The following is a 22410-nucleotide window of genomic DNA, read 5'->3' as shown; positions in this document are numbered from 1 at the left end:
TGCATTTCCTCCACCGTCGACTGGCCAAACGCCCCCGAGCAACTCGGAGGACTTGGAGGACTTTGATCTTCAGTCAATCGGACAAACGCCCCCGGGCGACTCGGAGGACTCCGCTCTTCCGGGGTCAGAGATGTTGCCTCGAGGGAGAGCTGCGACGCTTCAGCCAGCGTGTCTCTCCCAGCCGAGAAAGCCTCCGGCTGTGTTGGCGTCCCTCACTGAAGGAAGGCGTCCATCGGGCCCGTTGCTGCTGGTAAGGATTCGTCAGGGAAAATCCGAATCTTGGATTTTCGTTTCACCATTTCTCCACTTTAGAAAAAGAAACAGCAGTCAGGGAACATCCGTGGCGTCTAGCTCCAGACTCCCGCAGCCATCTTCCTTAGGCCACTCCTCCAAGCCTATTCTTTATATATAGAATTATTACTAGAAATATTGTTTCTCTTCACATTTTCCAGGAATTCTCTAAGGATTGATTGTGGTCTAAGAAGGTTTAATTTGTTTTCTTTGAGAACTGATTTAATTTTGTATTCTTACAGCTGATTTTCTTGAACAAGGTTATCTTGTGTATGTTTTGAAAATTCAATAAAGATAAAGTTAAAAAAAAAAAAAAAATAGCCTTACTGGGTCAGACCAATGGTCCATCAAGCAATACTCCTAAGTTGAATAAGTTGTTCTCATCACAAAAACTTAAATTGTACATTTGTGGTTTTTTTATTTTTAGATTATATATGGAAACTTGGCCAGGTTCATATACCAGCATCTGGTTCATGGTTTTCATTGAAATGGGAAAGGAACTGTACACATCAACCAGAGATAAAGAAAAATTTATTTAATACAAGTAACTTGTTTAAATTGAAAGCATACTGTGTTATCATAAAACAGTATATTAAAACCATATTCCTTTTCCATTTTAGTTCCCCCCCCCCCTTTTACAAAACCCTGAAAGTTCTGCGCAGGCTGATGCGCAGAATGTTCTACACCGCGCCTGTCACTCTTAGGATTCCTAAGAGCGTCAGGAGCAGCGCAGAGCATTCAGCGCGCTGGCCTGCACTAAAAACCACTTCCGCTGTTTTGTAAAAGAGGCAGTTAGTCTTTTATGTTGTCAGACAGTTATTATTTTAGATTGTTTGAGCACCATCTATCAGGTATGTCCTGAATTACATCATTACATTATGATGTACCATTGAGTTTGCCATAAGTCACATTTATAATGTTAGCACAATACCCTCATCTCAGTTCTCGGATTATATTTTCATTCATTTATTATAAAAATGTTTTTTAATAATTTGAAATATTATCCTTGTCTAAGTTAAACATATATGTATTTTTAGATTTCTATATATATACATGGTCTTAATTGCAATATTCTGCTTGTTTTAATTGCATTATGATATTTTTTATGTTCTACATATGCATGGCTTGTTTTAATTGAAATACGGTAGTTACGGCCTCTTTTACAAAGCCGCACTAGCGGCTGCCCTGCGCTAACGGCCCTGAAGCCCATAGAGATTTAAAGGGCTTCGGGGCTGTTGCCACGTGGCTTTGTGAAAGAGGCCGTTAGTTTCTTATGTTAATATTGGACCCCTGTTAAAAATATTTTTGTCATCATTCAGCACTTATGGTACATTTTCATTTTTTAATGTATAGTCTATTTTACAAATATATATATGATTTATTTTTAATAATATTAATTTTAACAGACCAGTCATCAGTGTGTGTGGCGCGGTGGTTGAAGCTACAGCCTCCGCACCTTGGGGTTGTGGGTTCAAATCCCATGCTGCTCCTTGTGACCCTGGGCAAGTCACTTAAACCTCCATAGCCCCAGGTACATTAGATAAATTGTGAGCCCACCGGGACAGATAGGGAAAATGCTTGAGTACCTGATTGTAAAACCGCTTAGATATCCTTGATAGGCGGTATATAAAAAATCCTAATAAACTTGAATAATAATAATAATAAACTTAATAATAAAATATTGATATCTGTTAGTTCTTGATGTTATTTTTATGTTTTAATATCTTGTTGTTGATTATTATTATTTTGTTGATTATTATTATTGTGGTATGTTGTTTTAGATCATCATCCATACCCCTGAGGCAGACTTTTTTTTTTATAAAGCCAAAACACAGACCATGTCGGGTCTACAAGATAGATTGGTTTAATATACTGTTTTATGACAATTTAATATGTTTGGAATTTAAACAAGTTACTTGTATTAAATAAACTTTTCTTTATCTCTTGTTGATGTGTACAGTTACTTCAAGTTCGAGTTTCAAGTTTATTGTTTCTTGATATCCCGCAAAGCGGCTTACAAATTAATTTAAAATGACATACAATAAAACAATACCATTTAACAAAGATAATAAAAATAAATTATAAAAATGAATTACACACCAAAGAGGAATGGAGAGAACTCCAATATGTGATAGAAAAGAAGGGGGAAGTGAAACACATAAGGTAGGGAGAGCAATCAAGTTGTCCACTTTCTCTCTATTGCATATTTGTCGTGGGGTTTTATTTCCTTGTTTTTTGGAGCATCATGGTTTTCTTTAACCAGGGCACCTTACAATAGATAGAAACATAGAAAAATGAAAGCAGATAAAAACCATATAGCCTATCTAGTCTGCCTATCATAGAAACATGATAATAGAGAAAGACCAAATGGCTGATCCAATATGCCCATCCAGAGCATTCACTATCTCCTCCTTTCCCTAAGAAATCCCACATGCCTGTCGCACACTTTCTTGAATTCAGACATAGTCTTTGTCTCCATCACTTCTACCAGGAGACTATTCCATGCATCTACCACCCATTCTGTAAAAAAGCATTTCCTTAGATTACTCCTGAGTTTATTACCTCTTATTACTCATGCACATTTATGCCATGTAGGTATTTAAACATCTCTATCATATCTCCCCTCTCCCATCTTTCCTCCAAAATATATAAATCAAGTTCTTTTACCCCCATAAGTCTCTAGATGAAGACCACCGACCATTTTAGAAGCCTTCCTCTGGACTGACTCCATCCTGTTTATATCTTTTTGAAGATGTTGTCTCCAGATTTGTACACAATATTCCAAATGAGTTCTCATCAGTCTTATACATGGGCATCAATACCTCCTTTTTTTCTACTGGCCATACCTTTCCCTATGCATCCTAGCATCCTTCTATCTTTCGCCATCACCTTTTCAACTTGTTTGGCCACCTTAAGATCATCACATACTATACTATCACATACTCCTCTTTCATACAAAAAAGTTCTTCACCCACTAAACAGTACCATTCCCTTGAGGTTTTGCAGCCCAAACATATGATCTTGCTTCACTGGGTCCTTCCTTATGTTATTCACACCATCAGGGGTATCTATTCTATTGCAGATTTTGTCATCATCTACAAAGAGGCAAATCTTACCTGACAACACTTACAAAAATGTTAAAAAGAAGAGGCCAAAATATCAAATCTTGAGGAACTCCACTGGTAACATCCCTTTCCTCAGAGCGATCTCCATTGACCACTACCCTCTGTCACCTTTCGCTCAACCAGTTCCTGACCCAGTCCATCACTTTAGGCACATACTGAGGGCACTCAGTTTATTTATTAGACACTTGTGTGGAACACTGTCAAAGGCTTTGCTAAAATCTAAATACACCACATCTAGTGCTCTCCCTCTATCAAATTCTATGGTCAACTAGTCAAAGAAATTGATCAGATTTGAATAACAAGACCTGCCTCTAGTGAATTCATGTTGCCTCGGGTCCTGAAATATACTGAATTCCAGAAACATTACTATTCTCTGTTTAACAATGTTTTCATTAACTTACCACAGATTTACCAGTCTGATTTACCAGTCTGTAATTCCCTATTTCTTCCTTCTACTTTTGTGGAGAGGGACCACACCCACCCCTCTCCAGTCCTCTGGTACCACTTCCAACTTAAGAGAAGCACTGAAAATGTCAGTCAGTGGAGCCAGCAGAACTTCCCTGAGTTCCTTCAGTACGCTGGATGTTCATCAACCGGCCCCATCGCTAGATTAGCTAGCTCCTCACGAATACAATCCTCTGAAAATCGATCAGGGTCTACCACACCTCCATCCCTATTTGTGTTTGTCTTCTGTGGCCCCACTTCCGGCGCTTCAGTTTTGAACACAAAATTATTTGTTAAGCAATTCAGCATTATTAACTTGTACATATTTCTTCTCACCTTTGAATCTCACAGTGCCACTTTTGCACTCCTTCCTATCACTAATATATCCCTTCTTCCTATCACTAATATATCTAAAAATGTCTTGTCCCCTCCTGTTTTACCATATTGGCTATTTTTTTCTTCCATTTGCATCTTTGCTTTCCTGACTACTCAACCAACCTATCTTTCCAGATATTTTTGCCTGTCTTCTTCTTTCTGTGATCTTTTGTAGTTTATGAAAGCTATCTTGCCATCTCAGCTACTACTTTTGAGAACCAAGGTGGCCTTCTTTTCCTCTTACTTTTACTTACTTTCCTTACAAAATTGTTTGTTGCCTTTACAATAGCTCCTTTCAGTTTTGCCCACTGCTTTCCTTCTTCTTCCAGATGTTCCTATCCAGATAAAAACTCATTAGCGTAATCCCCCATCTGAACAAAATTAGTTTCTTTTAAAGTCTAGAACCTTTTACTTTTGAATGAGTCCTCTCTACATCTGTCTTAATATTAAACCACAGCATGCTATGATCACTGGATGCCAGATGATCCACGACTGTAACATCAGAAACACTTTCCCCATTTGTAAGAACTAAGTCCAGTATGGCTTCATTCTGCTTCAGTTCCATTATCACTTCTAGAACAGTTCTCCTTGTAGAGCATCCAGGATCTGCCTACTTCTAGAAGATCCTGCAATAGGGATACCCCAATCAGCATCTGGCATGTTAAAATCACTTGTAAGTAATTCTTCCCCTTTCACAGCTATATTCTGAATGTCTACTAATAAATTTCTGTCCACTTCTGTCTGTGAAGCAGGCCTGTATATTACACCAGTGTAAATTTTCTATTCCCCCTTTCCAAACTGACCCACAGTGCCTCTTCCTTACGCTGCAGATCTTACAATTGTGTGGCTTTAATATGATCTCTTTAACACATAATGCCCCTCCCCTCCTTTTCTTCCTACCCTGTCTTTCCTAAACAGATTATATCCAAACTAAACTAAACCTTAAATTTATAACCCGGGTCATTTTCAGAACAATGAAGCTCGACTCAGTTAACAATCATAAGGTGAACCAGTAATAATAAAACAAAGAATAGAATGGGAAAAAAAGCAGATAAACCTAAATATGCAAGTAATGATAAAAAGAAATTTAAACAGAGCGAGTTGCTAAATGCTTAGAAAATAAAAAGGTTTTTAGTGCTTTACAAAATAATTGAAGGGAGTTCAAGTCTGTTATCAGTCATGGTTCTCTGTAAACTATGTCTCTGTGATCATCACTAAGTCCAATTTAGCCTCTTCCATCACAGCCTCTAGATCTAGAACCTTGTTTCCCATACTTTGAGCATTAATATATACTACTTTCCAGACATTGCCCCCTTTTTTCCATTTGTGTATTTAGTGGTTTACTTACTTGAGGGCTTATACTCACCTGGGGTCTTTGATCACCTTGCCTCAATGATTCTAGTTTAAAGCTCTCTTCAGTAGGTTAGGCAGTCTACTATTGAAGACACGTCTTCCCTTCTTTGATAAATGTACACCATTCCTTCTCGGCAGCCCTTGGAAAACCATCCTATGGTCCAGGAAGCCAAAATGATATTGATGACACCATCCACCCAATCATGCATTCATCTCCAGGATATGAGCTTCTCTGTCCTAGCCTTTACCCTCAACAGGGAGAATCAATGAGAATACCACCTGCACACCTGACTTCTTCATCTTCTCTCCCAGAGCCACAAAGGCACTTTTGATATGTTTGGAGGGGTACCTAGTAGTATCATTAGTGCCAACATGAATGAGCAGCATGAAATAATAGTCATTAAGCCTGATGAGTCTCTGCAAGCTCTCCATAACATCTTGGATTTTGGCACCAGGCAGACAGCATACCTCCCGGGGCATCAAGTCTGGTTTGCAAATAGACGCCTCTGTACCCCTCAGAAAGGAATCACCAACCTCCACTACCTTATGCCTTCTAGTGGTCATGGATCCAGCAACTGTGGGGATTTCAAGCTTTGGTCCTTCCTCTCTCTGAAATGCTCTCATCACCACTTCCAGGGCAGCATACCGGTTCTTCAGCTCAAGGGCAGGTAGAGTCACAGTATCAGTCCTGCAGGGTCCCATAATCTGAGTCCAGCTGTCCTACTTCAGCATGGCCTCTTCTTCCCCACTGCTGGAAATCTTTGATGCTTCATGAAGTATTTCATCGATGTACCTCTCATTCGCACAGATGCTTCTCAGTCTTCCCACTTCTCTCAGTTCCTTTACATCCTTCATGGGGGATTCAAGCTGAAGATAACTTGCACATAGAACCACTCAACCTGTTTGAATAGCATTTTCTGGGGATCCAGAAATTTCACCCCCCACATTTCACCCTCTGGTATGTTTCCCCCTGGAATGTTCACACCCACACCTTTTGCCCCCAGGATGTTTTGCCCCTCCACATATTCCCCCCAGGATGCTTCATTCCTCCACAATTCACCCCTGGGTACTTTTCATTGCCCTCACACATTTCACCACCAGAATAGAAAATGCATTATATTCCAGATTCTTTCAGGATGTTTCAAAGTTTAGGGGGCGGGGGAGGTCATCAGGTATGTCCACAATTCAGGAGGCTAGGACAGCCAACTGTCTGGATTTTTTTTCAGAATTCTAAAAAGTTGTATATTACCTGCCTCAAAAGTCAGAAGGATGGATAAGTGTGTGGATATTTTTCAGAGTTTAGCCCACTACAGCTCTCCAATATCCCTCCTTTCTAGTGTTGATACTCTGTGTGACAGGGTGTACATCCCATCACAGGGAGTTGAGTGTCCTCAGGTTAAAATCCTTAGGAAAAGACAATACCAGAAAACAACCTGGGTGTGAGGATAGTCCTCTAAACTTCATTGAAAAGTTAGGGTGAATGAGGGAGGTCCTGCCAGTATGTGGGAGGTGGCAGGGGTGGGCTCTCCCTCAAACCACAGGTAACAAAATTTCATGAAAAATACCCAAGGGCAAAATGTGGAGAGGCAAAACATCCTAGGAGCAAAATGTGAAGAGGCAAAACATCCTGGGGGGAGATAGTTGTGAAATGTGGGGGGCAAAACTTCCTATAACCCATTTTTTGTCTGTACAGAGACAGAAGCTGTAACCTGAGCAACAGCTTTGGTGACATGATGTTTCCCAGCCATACTGTGGTTGCAGAAGTACTCATACCTGATGAAAAAAAAGAAGAAAAGCAGAAAAAATCCTACCAAAGCAATGTCCTGTTCCTAATTTGCTGAAGAGCCTATAAATCAAAAGATCAGCCTTGGGGGTGAGTGGGAACTGGGTAGGAGCCGGGATGGGTATGAGGGAATTAAACACTTAATAAAGACTTTCCTTTATCTGATCATATCTTAGGCTCTGAATTGCAACCAAAAATACTAATCTAGACTAAAGCACTTTTTATATTAACCCCCTAAAGATTATTGTCTTTGCTGAAAAAGCAGAGTACTGAATTAAAAAAGTAAAAGAGAAGGGCAATGAAATAACTTATTGAAGCCCAAGTTTACCTTTTCCCAAGTTTGAATGTCAGCAGGTAAGAGTTTTTCTTCCCCTTAGCAGATGCTCACTCAGCACTTCTTCACCATCTACTATCCCTTCTTCTCAAATTAGAGATCCAATGTATTTGTACAAAGCTTTCTTGAATTCAGATACATTTTTGCATCTTTACCACCCCCACCAGGAGTCCGTTTCCATGCATTTACAACACTTTCCATGAAAAAGTACCTCTGTTTGACCCATTTCATCTGTATCCTATGCTCTCTTATTCCAGAGTTTTCTTTCAGTTGAGACTTGTCTCATGTGCACATATACCATGTAGGTATTTAAACATCTCTCAAGAGAAAAACTAAGAGTAATAGAAAAATCCCAAAATATAACTACAAAATAGTACTCACCAGAGATGGGTTACACTCCCCCGATAACCATTTCACAAACCAGTGGAGAAAAAGCCTCAAAAAATTCAATGCAGCAGTAAACAACTTAGCTTGGGACCATGGGACAGCACGGTGTTTCAGACCATGGTCCCAAGCTAAGTAAAACCTTTTTTGCTTTTCCTGTGCACAGTGATGGGTATATTACCCTTTTGATAATTACATTTCAGTGGTAGTGGAGTTTTTTGCCAGTGATAGTACATAAGCAGCTTGGATTTAAACAGTATTGAAGTTGTTTACTGGTGCATTGAATTATTTGAGGCTTTTTCTCCACTGGTTTGTGAAATGGTTATCGGGGGAGTGTAACCCATCTCTGGTGAGTACTATTTTGTAGTTATATTTTGGGATTTAAACATCTCTATCATATCTCCCCTCTCCTGCCTTTCCTCCAAAGAATATATATTAAGATCTTTAAGTCTGACCCCCACATGCTTCATGATGAAGACTACTGACCATTTTAGCAACTTCCCACTGGAGTGACTCCAACCTATTTATATATTTTTGAAGGTCCAGTCTCCAGAATTGTACATAATATTCTAAATGAAGTCTCGTCAGGGGCATCATTACTTTCTTTTTCCTACTGGCCATTCCTCTTCCTATGCACCTAAGCATCCTTGTAGCTTTCGCAATTACCTTCCCCATCACTATTGATGAATGAGATACTGAAAATCAAAATTATGTACAGAGGAAAGTAGGAGGAATTAGAAATCAATATTAAAAAAATGAAACAGATGAGATGTTGAAAGTTCTTTTTGACAATTTTTTTTAAAATCTGGTTTTGAATTTAATCTGAGTGCTCAGTCCTGCAGGTATGACTATTTCCATCCTGTATATATTTTTGGTCATGGTTTCTCTCAATATTTACTTATGTATTGTTTGTAGATATTGTAAAAAGATTTATAAAAAAGGCTCTAGGGGAGATCCAGGAAATTACAGACCGGTAAGCCTCACTTCAGTGCCGGGCAAAATGGTAGAAACGATTATAAAAAATAAAATTGTACAACACGTAGACAAGCATGATTTAATGAGACAGACTCAGCATGGGTTTAGCTGAGGGAGATCTTGCCTCACAAATATGCTTGACTTCTTTGAAGGTGTGAATAAACATGTGGATAAAGGTGAGCCGGTTGATATAGTAATATGTTACAGTCTGTACCCCTGGATAGTGCAGCGGGCCCTGTGACTAACGAATACTGAGCTGGCGTGGTCCCCACTGACTTAGGGAACCTTTCAGGTTTAAAGTCTGTTGCCCATAATAGGGCTGCAGGTGATTATTCCCTTTCCTTCTGAGAGAATAAGGACTCAGACAACAAAGCAGGTTTCCAGCTTTTATTCTGGCCAAAAGCCAGAATGTGGTTAAAGCTCACCACTATCTTGCAGTGCAAAAATACTTCAAAATAGTTTCCAGAAGAAAAAAAAAAACAAGAAACACAACAATAGCCAATAAACACTGGCTCTCAGTAAAAGTCAGAATAATAGAAAGTTCAATTGCTGGTTCCTGGACTTTAAGTTTAAGTTATAGTCCTCTTCACCAGGACAGCCTTGTGTACAGGTTAATTAAGTAGATTTTTAAGTCCCACAGAAAAGGTTTCAAAATGTTCAAAGTTGTTAAAACGCATGCGGATTGTGAAAAATTGCAAGCGGACCTTAGGAAATTGAAAGACTGGGCATCCAAATGGCAGATGAAATGTAATGTGGACAAATGCAAAGTGATGCACATTGGGAAGAATATCCTGAATGACAGTTACCGGATTCTAGGGTCCACCTTGGGGATTAGTGCCCAAGAAAAGGATCTGGGTGTCATCGTAGACAATACAATGAAATCTTCTGCCAAATGTGAGGCGGTGGCCAAAAAAGCAAATAGGATGCTAGGAATTATTAAAAAAGGGAGGGTTAACAAGACTAACCCCCCTCTTCTATTAAACTGCACTGCACTCTATGAGCGTCGGGAGCAGCGCAGGCTATTCAATGCGGCACCCCATGCTAGAAACTGCTAGCGCAGTTTAATGGAAGAGGCCCTAAGAATGGTATAATGCCCCTGTATCGATCCATGGTGCGACCTCATCTGGAGTATTGCGTTCAATTCTGGTCTCCTTATCTCAAGAAAGATATAGTGGCACTAGAAAAGGTTTAAAGAAGAGCGACCAAAATGGTAAAGGTGATGGAACTCCTCTCGCATGAGGAAAGACTAAAATGGTTAGGGCTCTTCAACTTGGAAAAAAGATGACTGAAGGGAGATATGATTGAAGTCTACAAAATCCTGAGTGGAGTAGAATGGGTATAAGTGGATAGATTTTTCACTCCGTCAAAAATTACAAAGAATAGGGGACACTTGATGAAGTTACAGGGAAGTACTTTTAAAACCAATTGGAGGCAATTTTTTTTCACTCAGAGAATAGTTAAGCTCCGGAACGCATTGCCAGAGGATGTAGTAAGAGTGGAAAGCGTAGCTGGTTTTAAGAAAGGTTTGAACAAGTTCCTGGAGGAAAAGTCCATAGGCTATTATTGAGAAAGACACGGGGGAAGCCACTGCTTGCCCTGTATCAGTAGCATGGAATATTGCTACACCTTGGGTTTTGATCAGGTACTAGTGACCTGGATTGGCCACTGTGAGAATGGGCTACTGGGCTTGATGGGCCATTGGTCTGACCCAGTAAGGCTATTCTTATGTTCTTAAATAGCTTGCTAGAAGACAAAGAAGGTAACATTTTTTATTTCCAGGGATTATGAATTCTAGAGAAAAGGTCCAAGGAAGATGAATCCATTAAAATGGGATTGTATCCATTTGGTAGATGAGACAGTGAGTAAAATTGCAATGACAAATGAGAGAAGAGATCTGGTGGGGGAGGGAAAGTAAAGGAGAGACTGTTAATGCCTTTGTAAGAAATAATGGCAGTAAGCTTGTAATCTTCTCATTATCAAGACTAGCAATATGCAAATAATCTAAAATTAAACTTTAATTAAGAAAATTTTCAGTGTTATTGAATTCTAGAATTGTGCTAGAAACATTTCTTCACTGACGTTTAATATTGGGTTTGGTTTTCATGAATCAGTGAATTTATGTGAAATCTGACACATTTAGAAAAAGAAGATTTTGATTAATTGAACCTATTAACATTTGCAACTTTGCCAAATTAGTTTGTGAACTTTTTTGGAAAGTTCATGCACTGTAATTGTCCTGCCAAACAAGATGCAGGTGGAGGATTAGCCTAGCAGAGTGGAGGAGTGGCCTATTAGTTAGTGCAATGGTCACCTAATCTTCTTTTGCCCCAGATACAGAACTTAGATTGTGAACCCACTAGAGAGAATGAAAGTGTCTGCATGTAATTTACGTATATAAAAAAATTCCACTACAATATAAAACTCTCCTATATATATAAATGCTCACTAAAGTATTGACAGTACACATTTATAATGAAACAAGCAAATCACCATTTAATAGGAGGAAAAATCCTCATAGGACTTAAAGCTTAAATTAAATAGAAATAGCTTGTGGTTCCAATCTTATTTTTTTAGACAATGCCTTCCACTTTGTCCTCAGATGACCCAAGTATTCTCTTGCAACCCTTCCTCAATCCCAGCACTGTTACTTTTTTTCACTCCTATCTCTCTGTATTTCCTGAAACCACCAGTCTGCCTCTCCTGCTTCCTTCTAGCCAAGTGATTACACTATAAATGATGGACAGCTTCTTAGCCCTCTACCTTCTGCCCTTCTCCTTTTACTGTAATTTGAACAAACATTGAATGCCTTGCATTATGACCACCACAGACCAATAGACAGAAGCCACCAGCACCAATCGTATTTCATATTTATATATATAAATGAAACTTAATGAGAATAAGAAGGTCTGTGTGATCGTAAATACAAATTTCTTTCTCTTTCTTATTTGAAAATTTTTTTCTATACTTAACGTTTCACTATTAATTTGTCAGGTCATGATTCTGTAGAATATGAAGAAAGAGAAGCGGAACATGTAAAAAAAAAATCAGATGGACCAGGTAAGAAATGTGAAAACTGGTAACCAAAAGAATACAAGTCCACAGTAAAGTAGGCTGTAATTACTTTTGATTTGTTTAGGGAAAACCCGAGGGCACTTTTCGAATCATCTGCTTTGCCACAAAGTTTATGGGTACTTTTTACTCATGACTTATGCAACAGTTTTCAAAGTTCAAATATATGTGTATTTCACCTCATAAGTTGTAGGGATGTTCATCTAATACAGTGGTTCCCAAACCCTGTCCTGGGGGACCCCCAGCCAGTCGGGTTTTCAAGATAACAATAATGAATATGCATGAGAGAGATTTGCATATAATGGAAGCGACAGGTATGCAAATCTCTCTCATGCATATTCATTAGGGATATCTTGAAAACCCGACTGGCTGGGGGTCCCCCAGGACAGGGTTTTGGAACACTGATCTAATATAATAAAACCCTAAGCCGCGCATGCGCACTCCCACCTGCGTGCTCCAGTTTTCCGTGCGCTGTAGGGCACCGCAGGTAGGAGTATGCATGCGCACGAATCTCTCTCTCTTTCTCTCTCCCCCTGAGGCGGATGTCGGCCGTGGCAGCTGCAGGCCATGGTAGCTTTCGGCTGCGGTGGCTATTGGCGGTTGTCGGCTGCTGGCGACTGCAGGCTGCTGCGGGCGAGCACGGAGCACAGAGCCAGTGTAGATGGCTGCAGGAGGACGAGGAAGAGCTGCGAGAGCTCCGCAGAGGCAGGCGGTGACTAGAGAACAAAAGGAAGTAAGCCAGATAAGCATAAGAGCTACCATACTGAGACAGACCACAGGTCTCAAAGACTAGAACAAATTTATGCTGCTTAAAATAAAGCAGTGGATTTCCCCCAGATTCAGGGGAGGGAGTGGGAGAAGGGAGAGATGTTGGACTCAAGTGAGGAAAAGAAAGAGAGACAGAGACAGATGGATGAGAAGGACAGAGTGGCTACTAGAGGCACCAGCAGAGATGGTAGGAGATAGGGAGAGATAGACTTCAGGGAGTGTGGAGGGGGCAGGAGAGAGAGATGGTCTTGGGGAAGGACAGAGGGGGACAGGAAAGGGAAAGATGGCAAAAGGGTAGAGGGTGTGAAAGGGGGAAAGGGAGAGATGGAAATGGTAGGACCACTGCTGCTTTGGAGCACTGAGGGAGGAAAGGTTGGTATGTCAGGACTGCTGCTGCTGCCTCGGGTAAATAAAGACCCTGTCAGGTGATAAATGCAATGGAGGATCTATGAGGGCTAAAAGGGTACAAAGGAAATGGTGAAAGGTGAGGTGGTGGGACTGGGATCAATGGGAGGCAGGGTCTGGACATGATAGAGGCGGGGCATGGGTGGGGTCAGGGTCAGGGTATAGGTGGGGCTATTCTAGCACCCGTTACTGTAACGAATGTAATGGGCTAAAACACTAGTTCATTTATAAACCAATGGAAAATGCTGTTATTGGGAGCATATTCATTTAGTTTCACTACAAACTACGAGCTGGATGTGTGAGACTTTGGATTTACACTAAACATCATTTGCCACATTCATGTTTTTCATTGGCAGGAGACCACCACAAGACACAGTGGAACTACTTTGGGAGGGGGAGAAGGGTGAAAACAAGCCAGAAATACTAGGCACTTAGTTAATCATCTTGGAATTCTATGACAAGCCAACAAGCAAGCCTATCCTTGCTTGACATTCAAATTCTATAGGTGATGATGAAGCAGCTGGGCTGCAAGACATTGCTCAGTATCAACACAGATCTGCTATTTTCTGTGAGGATTTTAGAAAGAGATGGAATCAGGTAGCTGACTCCTGTAATTCTACCAAATTTGCTAAAGTTTAGAAGCAGTCAAAAAAGAAAATAAATCTACCAGAGATATAGTACACACTGCTGTTATATGCAGAGAAAACTGCTGTGTGTCTTTTCAGGCTTGTAAGGGATCCACCAGTGTAGCTAATCTGTGAAGTAAACAGTAAACCATGGTGGGAAGGAGTCAGCAAAATGAAACATCCGCTATTCCTAAGAGCTTACAGTCTAGTTTGATGATACCTCTAGTCTGATGAAAGGCTAGAACAGTTTTGAAGGGAGATGTCAGCCTCTTAAAGGGTCCTCAGCCTAAATATATGAGAACTCATAATACTGTGTTTTCCCAAAAATAAGACAGTGTCTTATAATCATTCTGGGCCTAAAAAAGGCACTAGGTCTTATTTTCGGGTAGGGCTTAATTTTTTCATGTACATGATCATCTCTCCCTTCTTCTCCTTTAGCCCAATTCATCCTCTTTCCTTTCTCTCCCCCACATGTGCAACATCTTTCCTCCCCTCTCACCCATCCCCTTGTGCCTACTCTCTGCAGCATCTTTCTATCCCTCCATCCCTCCCATCCCCCTGTGCAGCAGAACCCTTGCCCAACTTCCATCCTTCCCTCCCTCCCATATCTCGTGCAGCAGAACCCTTGCCCAGCTTCCATCTTTCCCTCCCTCCCATCCCTTGTGCAGCAGAACCCTTGAGCACCTGCCACTGCCATGCAGCCAAACCGCCGCTGACCCTTCATCCTTCCTTCCCAACTGATCCCTGCCGACTGGGACCATAAATACCTTCCAGCAGAGGAGCGTCAGGCCAGCAGGACTCACAGGCTGCTTTGCGACCTTCTCACTGGGGCCTGCACTAATAGTTTGGGGGCTCAAGGTCTGATCCCTTGGGAACAAGGCTCACCCCAGATTTGTCCACAGTGGGCTTGAGCATAGGCTGAGTGGCTCCCTGGTGGTTTTGCAGAAAACACAGGAGATGCTACCTTCACAGGACGTGAAAGCATAAGGAAAACAACAAAGGTGACTGAATGGTGTTCAATATCGTTTATTGAATAGAAAAACTCGACACAATCGTGTTTCGGCCCTTGACAGGCCTGCCTCAGGAGTCTGAATTTATGCCTAGATGATATTAGTGAGAATGTTCAGTCTTCAAGACTTCTCTGTATTGCATTATGTGTATGCTGAATTATTAAGGAAAAACGTCATCCAGAAATGCCCTTCTAATGCTGCCTGCGATATGCGCCGCTCTGGTTGTGTAAACTCTAGTTGGTGTTCTAATCTAATCTTTGGTTTATATACTGGGTCATCTTCCAGTGGAGCTTGACTCAGTTCACATCTAATTAAGACTAGAGTACATAGCAGAAAACATAGGAGAAGGAAGAACTAATTAAAAACTAAAGTACATAAGAAAAGCATAAGGAAAATAACTATAATATTATCATTTCGTTGAGGCTGAAGTTAAACCATTTAAAAATTGCGAGAACAACAAAGTTTTCAGGAATTTACAAAATAATTGTAGCTGGCCTAAAAGCCTAATGGAGTCAGGAAGTTCATTCCAGATCTCTACAAACTTGAAAACAAAAGATCGACTGAGCTTCCCAGCCGAATGATTAAGGAAAAACGGCATCCTTCTAATGCTCTTCTAATGCCCTTCTAATGCTGCCTGTAGTGCATATTGCAGGCAGCGTTAGAAGGGCATTTCTGGATGCCGTTTTCCCTTAATCATTCGGCATACGCATAATGTAATACAGAGATAAGTCTTGAAGACTGAACATTCTCACTAATATCATCTCAGCATATATTCAGACTCCTGAGGCAGGCCCGTCAAAGTCCGAAACACGATCATGTCGAGTCTTTCTATTCAATAAACAATATTAAACACCATTCAGTCACCTTCATTGTTTTCCTTCTGCTCCCTGGTGGTTTTTCAAGGATCAGAACCGACTGCTTTCCTCCCCCCTCCCTGTCTCCTCCCATCTGCATGCATGAGATCCAATGGGGGTTGAGGTCTCTGGCCGGATTGTTGGGGACGCAGAGACAGTCTGAACAGACAAGCAGTCCAGATTCCAGGCTTGTTGAGGCAGAAGTTCTCCCTGTAATCTGTCTGCAGCTTCAGCACAAGCAGCTCCCAGTACACAGCATGGCACAATGAGTAACAGGTTGACAGCCTGGAAAACAAAATAGGGAGGGGGGGTTAAAGCAGGTATTTGGGGGGCTTGGGGGGTTAGAGACAGGGTCCCCCATCTCTCAAATCCCCAGTGATTTTTAAAAAATGCTTTTTTGCACTATGGAAATTAAAGATCATTAAAAAATATTTTGATCCTTTATCTTTTAGATTATTGGTGCAGGCATTAGTTTTAGCTATACTGGACTATTGCAAAATTGTTCATTTACCGTAGGAGCTTCTAAGAAAATATTGAGAAAACTGAGAATAGTGCAGAATACGGCTGTCCAATTGATATTTGGATTGAAGAAAAATGATCACATTAGTCCTTACTAATGTGCATTTGTTGCATTGGCTGCCGGTGGAGGTGCGAGTACTATTCAAATTTTCTTGTATCTGTTTTAAGCTGATTTGGGGATTGTCCCCAACTTATTTTTTATCTCATTTCATGTTGTACAATTCAACGAGGAAAACTAGAAGTTTACATTTATTTTCTTATCCAAAGATTACTGTTTGCAGATACAAGACTTTTTTGGATAAGAGTCTTGTGTTTCAAGCAGGTAAATAGCATTCCTGGTTGAGTAAATGCATTGGTCAAGCTATGTCGTCTTATGATGTATTCCAAAAAGTAATTAAGATGGCGTTGTTTGACAAATTCATTTCCTAAATGTGGATGCTATTGTTGGTAAAATTCTGTACTGAGTATATTTAAGAAAATTGTTGTATTTTTAATCTTTTGTATTTTGCTGTTTGTCCAGCCTTCTTCTGTATAAACCGCCTAGAAATTGTTTGGTTGAGGTGGTATAGAAGAATAAAGTTATGTTATGTTATGTTATGTTAAATCGCTAGTTTTTGAACCTCAGGGTAGCTTCCCCAGGACTTTTTGGCACTAAAATTGCTGCTGTGGTGGTCATCTTGGATTAACTGATTTGAAATTAAAAGCCTCTATCTGTATCAAAACACCTCGATTATGATCAAAAACAAGTGTGTGGGACTCCTTAAGCCAAGATACATTGGATTCATGGCAGATGTGAACTGGATGGCCTTCTGAGGGTCGTCCATGTCCCACGTGCTGTGTGGCATGTGAGGGGGGAGCTGCTGACTTAGTCTCCTCTAGTCTCTCAGAGGTGCTAGTGCCCAGATGGTGGGAGAGACAAGAAAGAAGTCCAGGTTCGAGCTGGGGAGCAGCATAAATCCACAGCCACTAAACTCCAGAAAGGAGCTTGTGAGCATCCACGGGTGGTATCTGGATATTCTGGGCAGGAGTACCACCACTACACCAAGGCAATTTTGCTAATTTTGGTATGGAACTTTGCCAATTTTGGTGTGGAACTTAAATTAATCACTTTTAATTGACTTTTAATGGTGTTTTCAATTATCATGCCAGTTAAGCCAAATAAAAAATGTTGAGTTCTGCACTGAAACTAGCTAGGTGCCTATCTTAGGCGCTGTTTATAGAATCAGGCCCAAAATGTCCTCCTTTTCAGATATAGACGTTTCTTCCCATTTGAAAATTGCTCTAGAATAGGGGTAACATAGTAACATAGTAGATGACGGCAGATAAAGACCCGAATGGTCCATCCAGTCTGCCAAACCTGATTCAATTTAAATTTTTTTTTTTTTTTCTTCTTAGCTATTTCTGGGCGAGAATCCAAAGCTTTACCCGGTACTGTGCTTGGGTTCCAACTGCCAAAATCTCTGTTAAGACTTACTCCAGCCCATCTACACCCTCCCAGCCATTGAAGCCCTCCCCTGCCCATCCTCCTCCAAACGGCCATACACAGACACAGACCGTACAAGTTTGCCCAGTAACTGGCCTAGTTCAATCTTTAATATTATTTTCTGATTCTAAATCTTCTGTGTTCATCCCACGCTTCTTTGAACTCACTCACAGTTTTACTCTCCACCACCTCTCTCGGGAGCGCATTCCAGGCATCCACCACCCTCTCCGTAAAGTAGAATTTCCTAACATTGCCCCTGAATCTTCCACCCCTCAACCTCAAATTATGTCCTCTGGTTTTACCATTTTCCTTTCTCTGGAAAATATTTTGTTCTACGTTAATACCCTTTAAGTATTTGAACGTCTGAATCATATCTCCCCTGTCTCTCCTTTCCTCTAGGGTATACATATTCAGGGCTTCCAGTCTCTCCTCATATGTCTTCTGGCGCAAGCCTCCTATCATTTTCGTCACCCTCCTCTGGACCGCCTCAAGTCTTCTTACGTCTTTCGCCAGATACTGTCTCCAAAACTGAACACAATACTCCAAGTGGGGCCTCACCAATGACCTGTACAGGGGCATCAACACCTTCTTCCTTCTACTGACTACGCCTCTCTTTATACAGCCCAGAATCCTTCTGGCAGCAGCCACTGCCTTATCACACTGTTTTTTCACCTTTAGATCTTCGGACACTATCACCCCAAGGTCCCTCTCCCCGTCCGTGCATATCAGCTTCTCTCCTCCCAGCATATACGGTTCCTTCCTATTATTAATCCCCAAATGCATTACTCTGCATTTCTTTGCATTGAATTTTAGTTGCCAGGCAACTCAAAGTCCCTCCTCGAGGGCCGCAATCCAGTCAGGTTTTCAGGATTTCCCCAATGAATATGCATGAGATCTATTAGCATACAATGAAAGCAGTGCATGCAAATAGATCTCATGCATATTCATTGGGGAAATCCTGAAAACTTGACTGGATTGCGGCCCTCGAGGAGGGACTTTGAAACCCCTGCTCTAGAACATCTTTCTTTTGGGCTCTCCTTTAGTCCCACCTAAAACATGCCCCTTTGCTTTTTTGGATGAACTGCATTGTGAAACATGCAAATACTGACTTTCCAAAATCAGTATTTGGATGTTTTTAGCAAATTTGTTTTTATAGGCATTCCCCCCTCCCCCTTCTATATATAGCTTCTAAAGTTATGTGCATGCATCAGTACACATAGCTGATATATGGACATAACTTAATTAAATAGGCTTAATTGGCACTGATAATTGGCAATTAATACCTGCTTGCAGAAGACATTGATCATGTTTTTCTCTCCGCCCCCTTGTCTTTCCAGGTAGCACTCCCTCTCCTCAGTTTTAACTCTACAAGCAAGTTGAGAAGATGTCTTTTCATCTTTTCTGCACTAGATTGTTTTATTTTTGAGTTTTAATCCAATCTTTTTGAGATTTCTCTTGTCTAAGAGGTTTCTAGTCGTCCTGGGACATCTCTGCTGGGGAGGTCAGATGTCTGGGTGCAGCCAGGATGGCCACACATTTAAAAAGAACACCTGCCTAGTTGACTTGCGTTAACTCTTAGGAGCTCGGGGTTAGGTCCCCTGGGAGTGATGTTCACCCCTGCAAAGTCAGGTGCTTGAGTACAAGCTTTGACTTTGGAACTGGCTGGGAGGCTTGGTGGAGGTTTGCATTCCTTCCCTCCTTGAAGAATTGTACAGGAGCATGAAGGGTCAAGAGGTTCAGGTTTTGGATCCTAATTAAAAAGCAGTCCAAAGAGACTAGCCCATGGAGCTACTCATGCTTGGCTGAGGCAGAAATCCCTTCTCCATTTCTAACTGCAGTGAGAAACTGATGCAGACACAGAACATAATAGGTCTGTGAGTACAGCTCATTACCATCTATGGGAAAATTGGGGTGGGTTTGATTTTAGCAAAACTAAAGGTTTCTGAAGTCCCAAAGGTCCCCCACCTCCAAAATCCTATTTTGCAATTTCTGAAGTTTTAGTTTTGCTCCCATGGGCCATTTTTGGCATCTAAATAGCTGCCTCCATGGCTATCTTGGATTTCCTGATTTTATTTTAAAAGCCTCTATTTGCCTCTAATCACCTTGAATTTGCTTTTAGATCAGTTATAATGGACTCTTCAAGTGTTTTGACCCCAATATCATGCCAGGAATGTGTTGAATGAGCACTTGAGGAGCATCCTTGTGCCACCTGGCATGCAAGGGGGGGAACCATGGGCTTAGCCTCATCTAGTCACTCCACAGGTCAGTAGGGGCAGAAAGTTTGATATATGGGTCAAAAAGCCCAGTTAGAGCCCCTAAACTGCAACTTGGCATCACCAACAAAATGCTTTTTTGTGGGTGTCCATGACTCTGAGAGGAAACATGGGGTAGCCTGTCTGAAGCCCCTGGAAATTACAGGGCAAGTCTTTTGCCCTGATTTTATAACTTTGATGTATGCAGCAAGCATAAGGTTGCAGCTCCATCTGTGAGCCAGCAGGTCTTTGCTCAGAGGAGTTTTCCCTTCTCAGAACAAGGCCCAGTGGCAGCCGTTAGAGCTGCCGGAGTCAGAGGTCCAGTCAGAAATGAACTGGGATGATTTGGGGGCAGATGTGATTCTGGTACTATCCCAGCATACTTCCTCTCTGGAGGATTTGGGGTCTCAGCAGGCGACCAGGGGTTGATGGTAGCCCTAGCCCAAGCTGAGGATCTGACTCACCTCAAGGTGAGGATCTGACTTTGTGCAGGCTATTTAAGTCTGCGGATCTGATGGAGGTGATAACAGTTTCTCTGCAAGAGTTGGATCAAGGGTCCCCACAAGTTTCTGCTGCCCAGTTTTCACTGCTAAGCTGTACTAAGTCACAGTCCATATGCTGTCCTTACTCAGATATTACCTGGATGAAACCAGAGTATTGGGATTTGTCAGAGGGTCCTCTGTCAGGGATCAGTATGATGATGAAATTGTGTCCCATGGCAACTGATTTCCAGCAATTATTTATCACTCCTAAGGTGGATTCTCTGGTGGCACAAGGTACTAAGAGAACTTCTCTGCCTAGTGAAAGGGGAGTGGCCCTGAAGGATACTCAGAATCACATAGTGGATTTAGTCCTCAAAAGGCAGTTTGAGGCATTAGCTTTAGGTCCTAAAACTGTGGCTATGGCTTCCTTTGTGGTGTGGGCCTGCCATAAGGTGCTTTGGTGGGGAGGGGGGGGGGGGGAGGGAACCCTCCTATGGTATTGGTTATGGTGGATTATGTGGCAGACGTTATTTACGTCATGCTCAGGGTCATGAGTAAAGTGTCTGCTTATACAATTTCTGCCTGTAGAATACTCTGGATCGAGCAGTGGATGGGAGATTCAGGGTCTAATGCCACCTTGAGCAAACTCCCTTTCATGGGTCAGATGCTTTTTGGAAAAGGATTGCATGACCTAAGTTCTTACCAAACAGTAAACCACAAGGCTCTGGGAGTTCCAATTGTGGTTCCTTTCATGGCTAGAGAACCCCATGCTTTCGGGCTGCAGGCCCTCATCACAACAGTTCTTTCAGAGCTCTAGACAGATTTGTGGGCTTCAGGAGAGCCCCGGCAGCCAACTCTCCCTCAATAGCAAATACTAAGAAGTCCCAATGACACCCATTTACCTCTGGGATCCCCTGCATAGGAAGGAGACTCTGAGTTCTGGGAGACTTAGGCACAGATTTCTTCAGACCTATGGGTGCTGGACATTGTTCGAGAAGGATTCAAACTCAAATTCTGTCAGCCCCTCAGGGATTTTTTTTCTGGATTCTCTGGCAAGAAGACCAGAGAAAGCAGACAAGGCCAGCATGACTATGCAACGGCTATTACAAATTAGGGCCAAAGAGCCAGTACCAGATGCAGACGGGCTCAGCCATATACTCTATATATCCTCATGCCCATGAAAGACTCAGAAGACTGGAGACCAATTCTGGACCTCAAGGCAGTCAAGGCAGAGTTGAAGATTTCAAGATTCTGAATGGAAATGAGATCAGTCATCATCTCAATAGCTCTGGGCAAGTTTTTAGCTTTGCTACACTTGACAAAGGCTTACTTCCATATCCCCATCTTCCCAGATCAAAGGAGATTTTTCAAGTTCCATATGCTACAGAGCTATTTTCAGTTTTCTGCACTGCCGTTCATTTTGGCAACTGAGCCTTACACCTTCACTAAGTAATGGGGGTGGCAGCAGCACCTCTGTGCAAAGCAGGAATCCAAATTCCTCCGTACTTCGCCAAATGGATAATCAGATTGCAGTCCACAATGGAATGTCACAGGGTAGTGTCTCAGGTAGTCCATCTCCGGCAGGATATGGGGTGGATTATAAATTTCAAAAAGAGCTACTTGGAGTCAATTCACAATCTGGAGTATTTGGGGGTTCGGTTCAAAACAGTAGAGGGCTGAGTTTTCTATCTAGAGTCATGCAAACTGAAGCTCAGAAGCCAGGTCTTAGAAATCTGGGCAAAGCCAACTTCTACGGCATGGCATTATCTGCAGGTACTAGGTTCCATGATAGTGACCATAGAGCTCACCTGCATCCCCTACAGAGTGCACTGCTAATATGTTGGTCATCTCAGATATATCCTCTGTAGTCACAGTTAG

General features: G+C 41.6%; 1 protein-coding gene across 5 annotated transcripts in view; it reads left to right on the top strand.

The window, feature by feature from the left end:
- Window positions 1-22410, top strand: part of PIEZO2 (piezo type mechanosensitive ion channel component 2) — a 760979-nt gene that overhangs the window by 635640 nt on the left and 102929 nt on the right. For all 5 annotated transcript variants that reach the window (XM_033934096.1, XM_033934094.1, XM_033934095.1 and 2 more), the window contains one exon: window positions 12056-12121. In XM_033934096.1, coding sequence (XP_033789987.1) covers window positions 12056-12121 — 66 coding nt within the window. The remainder of the gene's footprint in view (window positions 1-12055; window positions 12122-22410) is intronic.

Source organism: Geotrypetes seraphini, chromosome 2 (genome assembly GCF_902459505.1).
Source record: "Geotrypetes seraphini chromosome 2, aGeoSer1.1, whole genome shotgun sequence".
Taxonomy (NCBI): domain Eukaryota; kingdom Metazoa; phylum Chordata; class Amphibia; order Gymnophiona; family Dermophiidae; genus Geotrypetes; species Geotrypetes seraphini.
The sequence above is the reverse complement of the archived record's forward strand: the minus strand, read 5'-3'. Positions and strand labels throughout refer to the sequence as shown.